At 37.0% G+C, this 15,277-nt stretch overlaps 1 protein-coding gene across 4 annotated transcripts in view; it reads right to left on the bottom strand.

The window, feature by feature from the left end:
* mical2a (microtubule associated monooxygenase, calponin and LIM domain containing 2a) overlaps positions 1 to 15,277 on the bottom strand; it is a 46,329-nt gene that overhangs the window by 17,666 nt on the left and 13,386 nt on the right. For all 4 annotated transcript variants that reach the window (XM_038298689.1, XM_038298688.1, XM_038298687.1 and 1 more), the window contains exons 2-8: positions 14,589 to 14,962; positions 9,108 to 9,315; positions 7,722 to 7,838; positions 6,667 to 6,768; positions 4,131 to 4,286; positions 3,705 to 3,805; positions 482 to 739 (exon numbers count right to left, since the gene is read on the bottom strand). In XM_038298689.1, the coding sequence (XP_038154617.1) occupies positions 482 to 739; positions 3,705 to 3,805; positions 4,131 to 4,286; positions 6,667 to 6,768; positions 7,722 to 7,838; positions 9,108 to 9,315; positions 14,589 to 14,849 (1,203 nt within the window). In that variant the 5' untranslated portion in view covers positions 14,850 to 14,962. The remainder of the gene's footprint in view (positions 1 to 481; positions 740 to 3,704; positions 3,806 to 4,130; positions 4,287 to 6,666; positions 6,769 to 7,721; positions 7,839 to 9,107; positions 9,316 to 14,588; positions 14,963 to 15,277) is intronic.

Below are 15,277 nucleotides of genomic sequence, written 5' to 3'. Positions count from 1 at the left end.
TTTCTTATAATACAGCTGACAGTTGACTGTGGAATATTTAGGAGCGAGGAAATTTCACGACTGGATTTGTTGCACAGGTGGCATCCTATCACAGTTCCACGCTGGAATTCACTGAGCTCCTGAGAGCGACCCATTCTTTCACAAATGTTTGTAAAAACAGTCTGCATGCCTAGGTGCTTGAATTTATACACCTGTGGCCATGGAAGTGATTGGAACACCTGATTCCAATAATTTGGATGGGTGAGCAAATACTTTTGGCAATATAGTGTATTTCCACAGCTGATTTTAATGTCTATTTGAATGTGGAACTAATACCTACCTGTATCTGATTATAGTACGATTAGTCGTCCCCCCCCCCCCCCCCCCCCCCCCCCCACACCCTCAATCATAAAACACTTAGAAATTATTAATTTATATAGCAGGCTATTAGCATCTAAAAACAGTCTATTTACTGACCCTGATCTGCCTTACCCTCCCTTACCTCCAGCAGACTGTCGCCAACCAGCGCCACCAGCAGTTGATGTCCATATCTCTCCCTGACCAAAGCAGCGTTCTCTGAGGCATGCATGCTTGTGAAGTCGAACATGGCCACATCTGGCTGTCCGCAGTGGTTCATGGCATAATCCAGAGTTGGAAGTTGGTATTTTGTGCAATAGTCAGCGGCCTCTCGGGCGTAGCTCAGAAGGGCTTCCTGGTTTACATTTTCACTGCACAGCAGCATCTGAGTGTCCATGTAATCCTGTATATACAGAAAGGACAAGAGAAAAATCTAGAAAATTAAGTCTTGGCTTTGTGTTGTAGGCTAACAATCTATTTTGAATGGCAAATGTTGTACAGACTCAGCATGAGGAGGTTTCAGGTATCAAAGTATACCATTGGTTAAAAAAAACTACAATTTTGAAAACTGATAGCATTTCCGATCATGCCTTTCCTAACTATTTAAATATATATTACTTTGATGTGACAGAAAATGGAAAACAAGAGTTCTACTCATCCAACTGTCTGCTACTAATTTTAAGGGCAATGATTTATCTTTGTGGTTTTATGGTTATTTTACTGTTTTGTTTTTACTACGTATGTTATTTTATTGTAATGTCTCATTTTAACTATGTATACTGTTTTTATTGTACGGTTTTGTTTTAACTATGAGTTTTGTAGCACTTTGAGATTTTTTTTTTTAATGTAAAGTGCAATACAAATAAAATGTATTATTGGTAAAATGGTAATTCGTCTTTAATTAGCACTGTTGCTCTATAGAAGCTGTGTCCAAAGTGCATCCCAAGGGCTAATTAGGGCCTTTGGGTGAATTTTAGGTGGCCCTTAATTACAATTCAACAAACCTTAAACTGGGTTTATCATTGATGTAGATACAGAGTTAAAATGTACTACAGGTGCTGGTCATAAAATTAGAATATCATGAAAAAGTAGATTGATTTCAGTAATTCCATTTAAAAAGTGAAACTTGTATATTATATTCATACATTACATACAAACTCATATATTTCAGATGTTTATTTTGTTTAATTTTGATGATTACAAATGACAACAAATGAAAATCTCAAATTCATCATATCAGAAAATTAGAATATTGTGAAAAGGTTCAAAATTGATGGCCCCTGGTGCCACACTCTAATCAGCTAATTAACTCAAACCACCTGCAAAAGCCTTTAAATGGTCTTTCAGTCTAGTTCTATAGGCTACACAATCATGGGGAAGACTGCTGACTTGACAGTTGTCCAAAAGACGACCATCGACACCTTGCACAAGGAGGGCAAGACACAAAAGGTCATCGCTAAAGAGGCTGGCTGTTCACAGATCTCAGTGTCCAAGCACATTAATAGAGAGGCGAAGGGAAGGAAAAGATGTGGTCGAAAAAAGTGTACAAGCAAGAGAGATAACCGCACCCTGGAGAGGATTGTGAAACAAAACCCCTTCAAAAATGTGGGGGAGATTCACAAAGAGTGGACTGCAGCTGGAGTGAGTGCTTCAAGAACCACCACACACAGACGTATGAAAGACATGGGTTTCTGCTGTCGCATTCCTTGTGTCAAGCCACTCTTGAACCACAGACAGCGTCAGAAGCGTCTAAAGAGAAACAGGACTGGACTGCTGGTGGGTGGTCCAAAGTCATGTTCTCTGATGAAAGTAAATTTTGCATTTCCTTTGGAAATCAAGGTCCCAGAGTCTGGAGGAAAAGAAGAGAGGCACTTCATCCACGTTGCTTGAAGTCCAGTGTAAAGTTTCCACAGTCAGTGATGGTTTGGGGTGCCATGTCATCTGCTGGTGTTGGTCCATTGTGTTTTCTGAGGTCCAGGGTCAACGCAGCCACATACCAGGAAGTTTTAGAGCACTTCATGCTTCCTGCAGCTGACCAACTTTTTGGAGATGCAGATTTCATTTTCCAACAGGACTTGGCACCTGCACACAGTGCCAAAGCTACCAGTACCTGGTTGAAGGACCATGGTATCCCTGTTCTTAATTGGCCAGCAAACTCTCCTGACCTTAACCCCATAGAAAATCTATGGGGTATTGTGAAGAAGAAGATGCAATACACCAGACCCAACAATTCAGAAGAGCTAAAAGCCACTATTAGAGCAACCTGGGCTATCATAACACCTGAGCAGTGCCACAGACTGATCGACTCCATGCCACGCCGCATTGCTGCAGTAATACAGGCCAAAGGAGGCCCAACTAAATACTGAGTGCTGTACATGCTCATACTTTTCATGTTCATACTTTTCAGTTGGCCAACATTTCTATAAATCCTTTGTTTTTATTGGTCTTCAGTAATATTCTAATTTTCTGATATGATGAATTTGAGATTTTCATTTGTTGTCATTTGTAATCATCAAAATTAAACAAAATAAACATCTGAAATATATGAGTTTGTATGTAATGTATGAATATAATATACAAGTTTCACTTTTTAAATGGAATTACTGAAATCAATCTACTTTTTCATGATATTCTAATTTTATGACCAGCACCTGTACAGCACAGCCTTTTCTCTAAAAAAAAATGAGTCAGCAAAATGAAATAAAAACATTCTTAAAATAGAAAAAAAAAAATAAGGAACAGCACAATATTTTTCCCTTTTCCTCAGTCATGTATTTGTTTTTAGTTTTGTTTAATTACATATTACTTATTAAGATCAGCAAAAAAAAAGCAAAATAAACACAGTTTTTAGACATAACCAGGAAAAGCAAGAAGTCCATATACCGTATATATATATGTTGTCTTTGATTGGTTGTCTTTTAATTTGTTTCTGTATGATTTGTTTTATATATTAATATAACGTGTTTGGCAACTTGTAATGACTCTGAAGAAGGCAACAATCTGAAACCTTTAGTCTGTCAATACAGTTTGTCCCAAGTAGTTCAAGTGTTGCTGAATCTTTTACCTTACAAATTTATAATTCATAAAATATCCCTGTTTCAAAGCAGACCACTTATCTTATTTTATTTAAGTATTGGCTGATTAATAAATTATTGGGTAAGTAAAAATGATTAAAAAAATGTTAATAGTTTTTATTTGTACTTGTCAAGTAGTGTAATAATATAAAAAACCAAAAACTTTTCCCCAAAATACTACAATTAAACTAAATGGATATTTATTTGATCTAATGTATCTAATTAAAAGTGAAACTAGGCATTTGAAAACTTTAAATAAATGCATATACTTTAAGCAAAATAACATTTACTTACATTGAGGACAACTCTTTTGTCGAGCAGGCTCTGTTTCTTAGCAGTCATGACAAAGTAATGTGTGTTGTCCTTGTAATACACAATGTTTTCCAGATCAATGCCTGCAAATAAATCACATCATGTCAGCATTCCTACAGCTCATAAAACCAGAAACAGTCCTCTGAAGGCTAATCATTACAATCTGAATAAATAGACTCATTGATCAAAGCTGTTCTTTAATATGTCTTGTCAAATTCTATATTTTATTTTTAGGGTTTATTTATTTAGTATGCATGGATGATGTAGAAACCCATAAGTTCACAATGAACCTCTAAACAAAATAAAAACATACTCTTCTAAACAATCCAGTTATGAGTACAGGTTTTATTTGTACTGATCAGTTATGGCATCGAATTATCTGTACTGTTCAGGTTCTGTGAAACCCACCTGTTTCCTCTTTGAGGTCAAGAAAGAACTTCTGGTTAAAAATAAAGGCCACTCCGCTGATCTCCTCTACTTTGGCCTCTGCAGTTGTGTTCCTGTTGATAAAGTTGGCTGTGATGGCAATTGCCAGTTTACCTCTGAACTCTTTCCTTTTGAAACCTGGTATATAAAAAACAGACACAGAGGCAGGAAGAGTTCAGTGGAAATACGGGTCCAACCGAAAAAGAAAAGCAGGCCCAATAACTCATCCGCTCAAGTCAGAAGAAATCCAACGTCTAACCATAATTACAGCGGATTTGTTTTAGGATAGTTCGGAGCTTAGTAAGTGAACAGAGGGCAAATTCAATGAGAAGAACATCAGGTTTATTAATCATGTTTACAATCACATTTATTACATTTTAGAGTAAAATTGTTTTGGTCAAAGTGGTTTAAAACAAAAAATTATTTCAAATGTTCTATTATTTCCTTTATCTTTAACACTTCTCTCTAAAATATGAATTGCTTTAACAAAGAAGTGCTTTATGGGAAGTTAGAAACTATGTCTGAACAACACTAACCAAAATGTCACTAGATTGCTCTTTTCTAAAGGCAGCAGCAGCACAGAACAAGTCTGGTTGCATTTAACTCTGTTACCATAAGCAGGCCACAAAAGCAGCACACAAGCGAGCTGGTGCAGTGAAGAAAGTCGTTTCCCCCTCTGGCGTCTTCATGATTACAGAATGAGCTAAACATTTTTTATTCTGGTCCAAATTGTCCTTTTAAGGAATAAACATTTGATCTGAATTAGTTGTTCAATGACAACATTTTTTAAGGAAAAACAGAAAACCGCAAAGGTTGGCACTGCTCCATTATAAATGGATTAGCTTTGGTTCTATTTATGTTTAACTCTCCCCCCTGGGAGAGAAGGATGACTTCATACAGGCAGTGATGAGGACATCAGTTTAATACTAGATGTGGAGAAATCTGTAATTCTGGGTCAAAGTATTGAGTTTGACTCATTATTTTTATTTTACTTCCAAGAAGCCAGACTTTCATTTACTATTTGAAAGATGTCTAACTAAATACACAAGTTTCTGAAGCTCTTTCAAAGGTTTTATTTGACTTATTATTTTATTTTATGTCAAACACAAGCAGATTGTTAGAAGTTTGTATGTTTCTTTGTAAGTTACACCACTTAGCTGTTTTTTCCTTTGTTTTTGAAGATCAGACTTCAGATGTTTGTTCAATGTGGACAGTTCTTGCAGGCCTGACGTTTTCGCCTTGTCCTCCAATTAACTACATTATTTACTTATCCAAGCACAAACCAGGCAGCATGTTCAGGAACAAAGACTTGAGTATAAACAAGAAAGAGAGAGATATATCTAAATCCACTTTCTTTTCAAAGACATCTAACAGTTTGATGGCAAATATTGTGCCTTCACTGATTTCTTCTTTTGTCAAGCCTCAATGTCTTAGACCAGGCTTCACCAAAGTCGGTCTTCAAGGGCTGCTATCCTCCAGGTTTTAGAGGTTTCCCTGCACCAGCAAAGCAGATTTACATTGATAGTTCTTTAACAGGCTTTTTCTGAACTGCAATCATCAGAATCAGTTGTGCAAAAGCAGGGAAACCTCTAAAACCTGCAGGACAGCAGCCCTTGAGGACCGACTTTGGGGATGCCTGTCTTAGACCATTAGAAATTCTATCAAACAAAAGATAACCTGAGTAAATGCAAATGTTGAGTAATCCAACCCAATGAGAAAAATTATTGACTCAGAGTCGCAAAAGTCTAAATGACTGTAGGCCTTACTTGCCTTATTTACAATCTGAATATAAAATATTCCTATCCCACATTTCTCAAAAAATATATCTTGCTGGTCTCTAACACATTTAAAGATATATCCTGTGGACTAACATGACATAATCTTAAATTTTTAGTCCTTTTATAGGTACAGAAAAAAACCCAACAGCTTTTAAAGAAAGAATATCATACCAACAGTTAAACATGGTGGTGGTAGTGTAATGGTGCGGGCTTTTCAGCTGCTTGAGAACCTGCATAATTTCTGCGCACTGTATATCTGGATGACCTCTAACACTGTGATGTTTGTTAAGGTTGTGGGAGACCTTAGAGAACAGCCAGACTTACAACTGAGATGTTAAATCTACCCAATATAAACATGAGGAATATTTCACTACATCAATCTAATATGTCATCATCTTGATGGTGACCAGTGGTGACAAAACAAATGATTGGGATTAGGTGTAATTTCCTTTTTTTTTTTTTTGTTTATTGGTAAAATGGGTTTGATGATCCAAACAGCTAATAGGAGTGAAAATATTGTTACGGCCTTAACGTTGATGCAGGACATATATATACAGTCTTTTGAGATGTGTGTTGGACAAATACTTATTTTTATATTATTTCCTTTGTCATCTTTGTAGAAGCTGAAATATCTGGGAGTGGCACCAGATCCCAGTCATCTGTCAACAAGCTCTTGTCATGTTTAAAAGTGCAGAACAGCACAGAGAAGCTTCCTGGATTGTGCAGGCCTTTTGTCTCACCTTCCAGTGTGTTCCTGCGCCCGTCGGCTCCCACCACCACATCAAACTCAAAGTTAGCCAGTGGGTGATCCGCAGGTCGGATTGCGGCCCTCCACCCGATAGCTGAAAGACAGAAAGGCACAGGGAGTGTTAGGGGAAAAATATATGCAAGAGTATAGTTTTCATATCAAATGAATCCTTCCTTTGTGGTGCATAGAACCTGAGAAGCATCATATTATCTGCACAGTTCTTGCCTTGCTGTCCTGCAACTTTAGAGTTGCTTATTTTCTTCTATTATGTATAAAAGGGGAATCTAAACTAATGGAAGTGAAACTAAAGGCTTATGAGAGCATATACTGCCTCTCTATTTAGAAAAAGCAGGATGTTGTAGGGGAAGTGTGTGATGCGAGCAGGTGTTGCTTTGCAAGTTTGTTTTATAATATCAGCATGTGTAAAATACCTTCCATGAAGTCAAGGGCACAGCTAAATCTGTCACAGTCCAACCGGAGTGATAAGTCCAGCTCCAAAATTAGCCAAAGCTGGTGTTGTTACCAACATGTCAATATGAAAACTAAACAAACACCTCCTGTCTTATCATCAAGTGAGCTGCCAGCCAGAGTGGGATGACAGGGTGAAGTGGACAATGTCCTATGTTCAGATGTAACCAAAGTTGAACATAAAGCTATATTATCCAAAACAAAAATGAAATAAGCATCTGGTTAATATGCTGTAGTTTAATAAACAGGTTGTATAAATAGTATAGAAGATCACTTTCAGGGAGTTGAAGCAAGTTACATGACCTTTTCTCCTCTGAGCTAGACATGAGGAAAGCAAAACATCGGCCAATGTTTCCCTCATGTTTATTAGTGAGTGTCAAGGAAATGAACAAAACTTTCAGGCAAATCTTCCCTGCTGCTTAACCAGTTTAAAAGTGGAACAGGAGCAGCAAAACAGGAATGTAAACAAAGATCCTCCAGAAACATTAACTTGTCCAAAGAAAAAGTTTACAGCACAATCTAACTGCTGGTTTTCAGTTCTGATTAATATCAATGCAAACTGGAGGTGTGAATGAGTACCTTGATTTGTTTGATCCTCTGGAGGTTCCAGCAGCCTAATGAACTCCACGTTAATGTGAAACTCCACAGCAACGATCAGAGCCACCTTCAGAAGGATCAGCTGCAACTGCTGAATGCCTGGCAGAGACAAACACGGGGCCATGTTTACATGTTTATTTTTCCTGTCATTGTTGGAATCAGACCTCCATTTATATGATGCAGTACAGTTGGAACGTTAAACAGTGCCTATGACTAAAAGACAATGAAATAAAGAGAGAAAACTCCAATATTAAAGGTCAGTAAAGTCATTTCTTTATATCAAATGAGTAGCATGTAGAAATATTGTTCTCTAGTCTTTGAATGATGGACAAAGTTTTAATTGCAAACTATCTTAAGTTAGTTAACATTGCTGTTGTCCTGCACATTTAAAGTGAAGAAGTTCAGTTGTAAGTTAAAAGGTAGAGATGGAAGGATTGTTTCAGATGTGTGGGTGCTGTTCGCTTTGATGCATGTCTTTGAGCCTAATTTATATTTTAGAAACAGGAAATCATTTATTATCTTTTCCTTATGGATGATAGTGTTGTATTTTTTACCAGTGAGAAAAAAAATTAAACCAGGCCCTTCATTTTGTAGACGGCTCCACCTAAAAATGAGTTTTGTTTTTACAACTGTGGATTTGGACCTCTACAACCACCTGTCGCTACGAACTTCGAGGAAACCCCTTGATAAATCTGACAGACAGTTGATTACTGTCGATATAATTATCAACAACTGTGACCTGTTGTTGCATTATGGGATATGGTTTGTTATCTAGGTATTGCTACTTTTTTAAGAATGAGTAAAATCTAAGTTTATCAGCTCAAGATCTCATCCTGAAAATTCTGACTTTGAATGTACTATTATCCCTTAACAAGAATAGGGAATAAGGGCCAGTTGGAAAACTGTTACTCAACTGTAGAGTTCAAGATCCAAAGATCACTTAGAAAATCCATAGATAAGGTGGGCCAGCTGTTTAAGTAGCAATGAGGGGGGGCTTTAGTTTTCACTGGTTTATCAAGAAGCTGTATTGTTGTTTTTTCCCGTCTTTTTCTTTTTTTTTAGACACTAGTGGTCTTTATTTCTTAATGTTTTTTTTTTTAATAGTTTAAAAGGATATATAGAGAGCGGGGAGAAGAGATGCTGTACGGGTCAAGGAATCAGGACTCAAACCCATGACAGCAACACTGAAGACAAACATGACATAGCTAGTGCACTTAATCCCTGTTGTTTCACTGCTACTGCCCAGGTATAAGGACAAACAAACTCTATGATTCCTAATACAACTCTATTGTGCAGGAAAAAAGCAAGATCCCACCAAAGGGGAAACTGTATTTAGTGTATTTCTTTACTGTGAAGTCTGATACTCACTAATGTGGTCGATTGCTCCGGCACAGAACTTTCCATAAAACTTTTTGGCACCGAGGCCCCGCAGGTCATGGATGGTATAGGGCCAAAGATGGAGCACATTGTGCCTTGAAAAAGAGTCCCTTTTCTCAATCACCACCACCTTGGCACCCATCAAGGCAAGCTCGATGGCAGTCCGTAAACCACAGGGACCTCCTCCGATGATGAGGCACTGATAAAATATGAGGAATGACAAAATATGCTTGGTATTACAAACAGAAGAGACAGAGAAATGATCGATATCATAGTAACATGTTTGTTGTATTATCAACAGATGAATAGCTGAAACAAGGGGGGGTATCACATTACGACGGTTTATATGAGCTCTGGAGCGATATTACTGCTCCATACATCATTAGAAAGAGCTGCAGTTTACTGCTGCACTAAGAAGTGTCTCATTCAGAAACACTTCAGCAAGATAAACTCTCATAATCAGTCCAGTCTGTAGCAAGATAGCTAATGTTTGTGTGATTTGCTAATTGGCACAACCACACTACACAAAAGAGAAGGGTTTGCACATCTGACTGATGTATTTATTACTAAGCTCCTTAGAGGTGCATAATTCAGGTGACTCACTAAACAGTTTCCCTGAAAAAATGCATGAAGTAAGAGGTTTAAGGCGCCTGTCTGAGTATGTGTGGTTGAAACATGACATCACCGCCTTGAATTAGAGGAAAGAGATGATGCATGTGTGTTGGCAAATGTCTTCTTCTTCTTTCTGTTTTAAAACATTCTGAGCCTTATAGAGAAAAACATGCAGAGACAGGGTTTGGGATGATTTTGAAATTTAAACCAGAGCAGGGCACCTCCTGCAATGCTCAACAGTCTCCTGTCTCAACTAACTCACCAAATTAGGACTGAAAACATTTTTTTGTTCTTCTTAAAAAGACTCAGTTATTGAACACAACAAGGTGAAAAAATATAGGATAATAAAAAAACAAAAAACAAAGTTTCACTTGTATTAGTTACTTTTCATGAGTTCAACAAGAACACAAGAGAGAGGAAACATAATCTACCATGTAGCATAGAAAAAAATAAAGGAATTGTCTCTATGACAAAAAAACATCTCAGGTTCATAAAGTCTCTTATATATTAAATATCCCACAAGAGGTTGCTCAGGCTTATTTTGGTTCAAGTCACACTCAAGGAGAATTTGGTGAAATAAAAAGTTTAGATTGAAGCTTACATTTAAAATAAATCACACAGAAAACATATTTTTACATTTATCACTTATAGAAGAAGTAAACTGTGGAGAAGTTCATTAACTTTTCTATTTACCGATACAAACTGGGTTTAAAATGGTTGCAAACTGGGTGTATTCAGTTGTTTTTGTACAATACATTTCCTGTTGTGTTGCATTAGAATCTGTTTTGCATTGCACATCACCCCTGCATAAAAACCCTGAAAGGCCTTTTGTGTATCCATAACCTGGTTCTCTCATTCCTTATAATAAGCTGCCTGAGGCTGTCAGAGTGACGTATTGTTAGAGGTGAATCACATACGCAGGTGCTGGAAGCCCTGCCCGGACAAGAATAAACTTGGAGTTATTTTTCTTTGCAAAGCAGTACTTAATTTGCTGGCATGCAACCAGAGAACAGATGAGGAACCATCGTTTTTAGACACACACAATAAAGGAACTTAGTTTATTCATTATCAAAGGGTGTCTATTGTTCTCTAAGCTTCTGTGACTGTTTTGATTTCTCTATCAGCAATGAGCAGAAAGTGTTTGTTTTTACACTTTCCACTGAGTGATCAGGGACTTATTTTCCTCTGAACACTGATGCCACATCTGCTGAGTCAGGACATTGGTTTCCTTTCTGTCATGTCCAACTTGGACCCCTCCGCCCGCCCACTATTGCCTCAGCCAGACGTTTGATCTATGCACACTCAGAGACAAGCAAATCCATCATAGTCATTTAGGCTTAGGTAATAATTGAGTTATCTTTGTCTCAATATCTTTCCTTTTATATTTATGCTCTTCTTGCAAACTATTACGTCAGTAGTAATTAGTAAAATACTGTGCACTGTTCCTCTGATGATGTTTTACTGGATGTAGATCGGTTTTAGAAGAAACAGAGACGTCATGGATTTAATTTAAGGAGTAATCTCATAATTTGGGAGTTGGAGTTATGTCAGAGCTTATGGTGGCTGGGAAGATGTAGCTTAAGGTGGAGATAAAGCCCTGTTGTTAGGCAGCATGTCTATAGGAACATATATAGTGTTCAGTTACAGAGAAGATGAAATACTGACGCTCACAAAAGAGAGATTTAGATTATAAAGGAATAAACTGTTAACTTTTAATGTTTTAATTTGTTTGAAATCACAAAGGAATTACAAGAAAGGGTTGATAAACCTTAAAATTCAAAGGTGTCTGAGCAGCAGAGTTAAAAGGAAAATGTCTGCCAGGGTGAGACCAACTTACAGCAAGATTGATATAAAGACAGATTTTGTTATATATGGTAAAACTTAATGAGACTCATGCTTCATCCTCTGCTGCCATCTGTGTCAGCTCATAAAACTCATGACATCACATCCTCTCCAATCGACGCAGCAATATGAAGAAAAAGCACTGAGTGAAATCACATCTGCCACTGATGGAGAGCAGAGCTGTCAGAAAAATGGAAAGATTTGTTCACTCAGAAATTGAAGGGGAAGATGTTAAAGCTGACAGCCTCCTTTGAGAGCAATAAAAACACAATGCACATGTAAGCAGCTCATTAAACCGCATGACATTTTGGTTTGATGACAGAGAAAATCTTTGTCAACTCAGAATTACAAAATGTGAGACTGAGAGCATTTATCTTTTTAGGTTTTTGCATGAAATATATTTAGTCTTAGAAAGAAACCTGAGCAGATAACACATTTAATCCTTGGTCTAATTGTTCGGGTGAAGCGAACGAGGAGTTAAACGGAGCCTAACTGGGGCCAAATGTTCAAGAGTCGCTGAATGATGCTTTCTTTCCCTCTGTGCAACAAAAAAAGTAGCTGAGTCCAGGTTCAGCTGACAGATGAATGCTCCTCCTGATTTCTCTCATCACGGTTCTTTACAAAGAGGACAGCTGTTTAATATCGATCATTGTCAAAGAATAAGATAGAGGGACACAAGGAATGATGGAGGAAGAAGAAAGGACTATAGAATAAGGAAGGACTCAAGGAAGAATGGAACCAGTAATGTAGGAAAACACAAGATAGGTTCAAGGTAAGACATACTGTAATAAAGGAAGGACAGAGATAAGGATGGACACTACAAATGAATGAACGAAGAAGGACATATAGAGGAAGGAACAAAGGACGCAAGGATGGAAAGGAAATGAATACAAAAAAAGAAGGAAAGTAAAAAAAAATAAGAGGCAGACACATGAAGTCCAGAAATAAGAAATTAGGAAAAGACAAATAAAGTAGGAAATAAGATTGAGGTGATGTGATTGGAGATATAGTATGGTAAATATAAACCTTTCAATGCTCTTATTTTTCTTTCCAATACCATACTTTTCCACAAAAGTGTAGAAACCCTGACTTAACTTGAACATGAACTCGGTACATGAAGGTTAAATAATTGTGCATGACAGTTTTGAGCTTAGTTAGTCTGCACTTTATTTTAACAGGGCTCAGAATCCCATTCATGTCCAATAAAAGGAAACTATAGGAAAGCAGAAATCACTTCCTAAATCATCATGCCTAAATGATATATAAATCAAACATTTTAACATAAAGTTTTAACTTTTTGACTGTATCGTAGGTTATCTGATGGGTATATTTTAAATATTTTAGTTTAAAACGACTCTCCTGTTCCTAAAGGTTGCTCAATGTTGTAATCAAATGTAGCTTGTTTACCACAACAAATTGAGTCCCTGTACCCAATTGACTTTAGTCGAAGTCAACAATTTTGCCAGGAATGTAAAATATCTCAAAAAGGAAAATGTTTCTTTCAGCATTTCCATCTTTATTGCACAGGTGTTCAGACCCCGACAGGAAATATGGAACAGCGGATAAATAAAATACAATGGTCCTGTCTGTCTACAGTGAAACCATAAAAGCATTTTTTTAATGACTGAAAATATTCAGTTTTGGGCTTACAGCAAAAATTCAATTTAAGAATCAGAACCTTTGAGCTGCAGCCAAAACAAACACACAGCTTCATAAAACCTTATAAAGCCCAGTGGTGTGGGTACACACCAAATGGATTTAACCTTTACAAAATGTGAAATAAAACTAGTTTAAAAAACTGGACATTTTGATTTATGACACATATTGTACCGTGTACATTTAGGAGAGAAGTCATACGCTGGTAAAGTCAAACACCTAAGCTGCCTTGATTCTTTGGGTATTTGTCGTTCACTGCAGAGACCACATACCTCATTAAAGACTTGGTCTTCATAAACTCTCACAGAATTTTATATAAAGCCCACTTACTAAAAATGATGGCGTTTTAGGTAGTATGATGTAATTGTTACTTGATAAAGTTTTGTAGAAATTTATTTCAGTTACATAGAATAAGATCTACTTCTAACATAATATTATGTGCTTCCGACAGTAAGGAATGTAAGAGCTAAAAGCCTAAAAAAAACAATATATAATTAACATTGGTTATTTTGCTATCTAAACCCTGTAAAACCAACGATGAAGTTCACAAGAGTTAAATCACATCTTTATTCTCTAAAAACAAGTGTAATGCTCGGAACACAGTAAATCAATGAGCACCTTTGAAAACTTTTAGACCATAATTACTTATTTAGGGGGAAAAATTACTTTGCCATTAAAGGTAAATAAAAGGCCTTTTAACAATTTCACAATCATTTTAGTTGCACAGCTGTTACCTATGTTATAACTATGACCAAACTAACTGCATCGACTGTGGCTGCTAATAAAATGTGTCCCAAAGGAGTCCTCCAGGTTAATGTGGCTATTGCTGATATGATTCTATTTCTTCATTAATTGTGTAATCATGTAACCTGTCTGTGGATGTTGTTGTTTAGTTGAAACTGTGAGTCACTGCAGAGAAACAGTTATATATTTAGCCTTTTCATTTGCAACATTGTTCATTTTTGCAGTGGGACAAAACAGATAAATAATATCCGTAATATGACTAAGTGACGTGTGATAGTATTTGTCGTCGGCAGGTTTAAACTTATAGTGCAACTAATTTTGATAGTGGATCATTTGTTCTTAACAGAGCCCTGATCCCTGTACATCTTATCATAAATCTCCCACTATAATCATTCTGATTGTCCAAAAACAATCCTCCCACTGCTATCTTTTACAGGTAAGATACAGGCAAATATTAACTACACAATAAAAGCTGATCAATATAAAAAAAAAAAAAAAAAAAAAAAAAAAAAGTTGTCTTTAAATGTATTTATTTGTGTCATTATAGTCCAGGTCTATGAATATCTATCATACTAATGTGACTTTTTTTTAATGGTGGAAGGAAATAATTAAACTTACCTTTGTTCCCACACAAGCTTGACCTTTCTTATAATCCTTGTGAGCCATCCTTTTGTCTAACTTGTTCCAAAGTGCCTTGGCCTTCCAAGATGTGACCTTTGCCTTCAGGCTGCTGTAGAAAGTGGTGTGGTCCGCCGGGTCAAGGTCCAAACGTCTGCAGAGGAGGTTAAAGGCCTGTAGAGTTCCTTTACAGGTCGAGGCCTGAATAAAGTTCTCGAAGATCTTCCCAACATTTTTGCTTTCATCCTCTGTCTTCCCCATCTTTTAGTCTGCAGCAGATCTCCTGATGTAGCGAGGCTCCTGCTCAGCTCAGCTCAGCTTGGTCTGCCAGATGTGGCTACACCCTCGACTTGGCTCACACCGTCATGCCCATTCTGAGGAGGCAAGACACATAGAAGTGATGTCATCTCGTGGCAAAGAGTCCAACAGATGGCTTTGAGTAACTTGTGTTTTTCCATTATCTACTTTTAGTCTAAAGACCTATTTACATAGCTTCAAATGGATAGTAGATTCGAATTAACAAGTAGTTTGACTGCTTTTTGTTAGTAAAGAATCTGCCACATTCCTTTACCCCTTATCTAAGGCAGCAAGCATTCTGAGACATGGTAAGCTTACTCCCACATTACCAAGATAACGTGTCAAGTTCAGACAAGGTTGAAAAATACATACAGTTCAAGTAAGAAATTCAT

The sequence above is a fragment of the Cyprinodon tularosa genome, unplaced genomic scaffold (assembly GCF_016077235.1).
Source record: "Cyprinodon tularosa strain WSP-4 unplaced genomic scaffold, ASM1607723v1 ctg412, whole genome shotgun sequence".
NCBI classification, from domain to species: Eukaryota; Metazoa; Chordata; class Actinopteri; order Cyprinodontiformes; family Cyprinodontidae; genus Cyprinodon; species Cyprinodon tularosa.
Note: the sequence above shows the minus strand (reverse complement) of the source record. Positions and strands in the feature narration are given on the sequence as shown.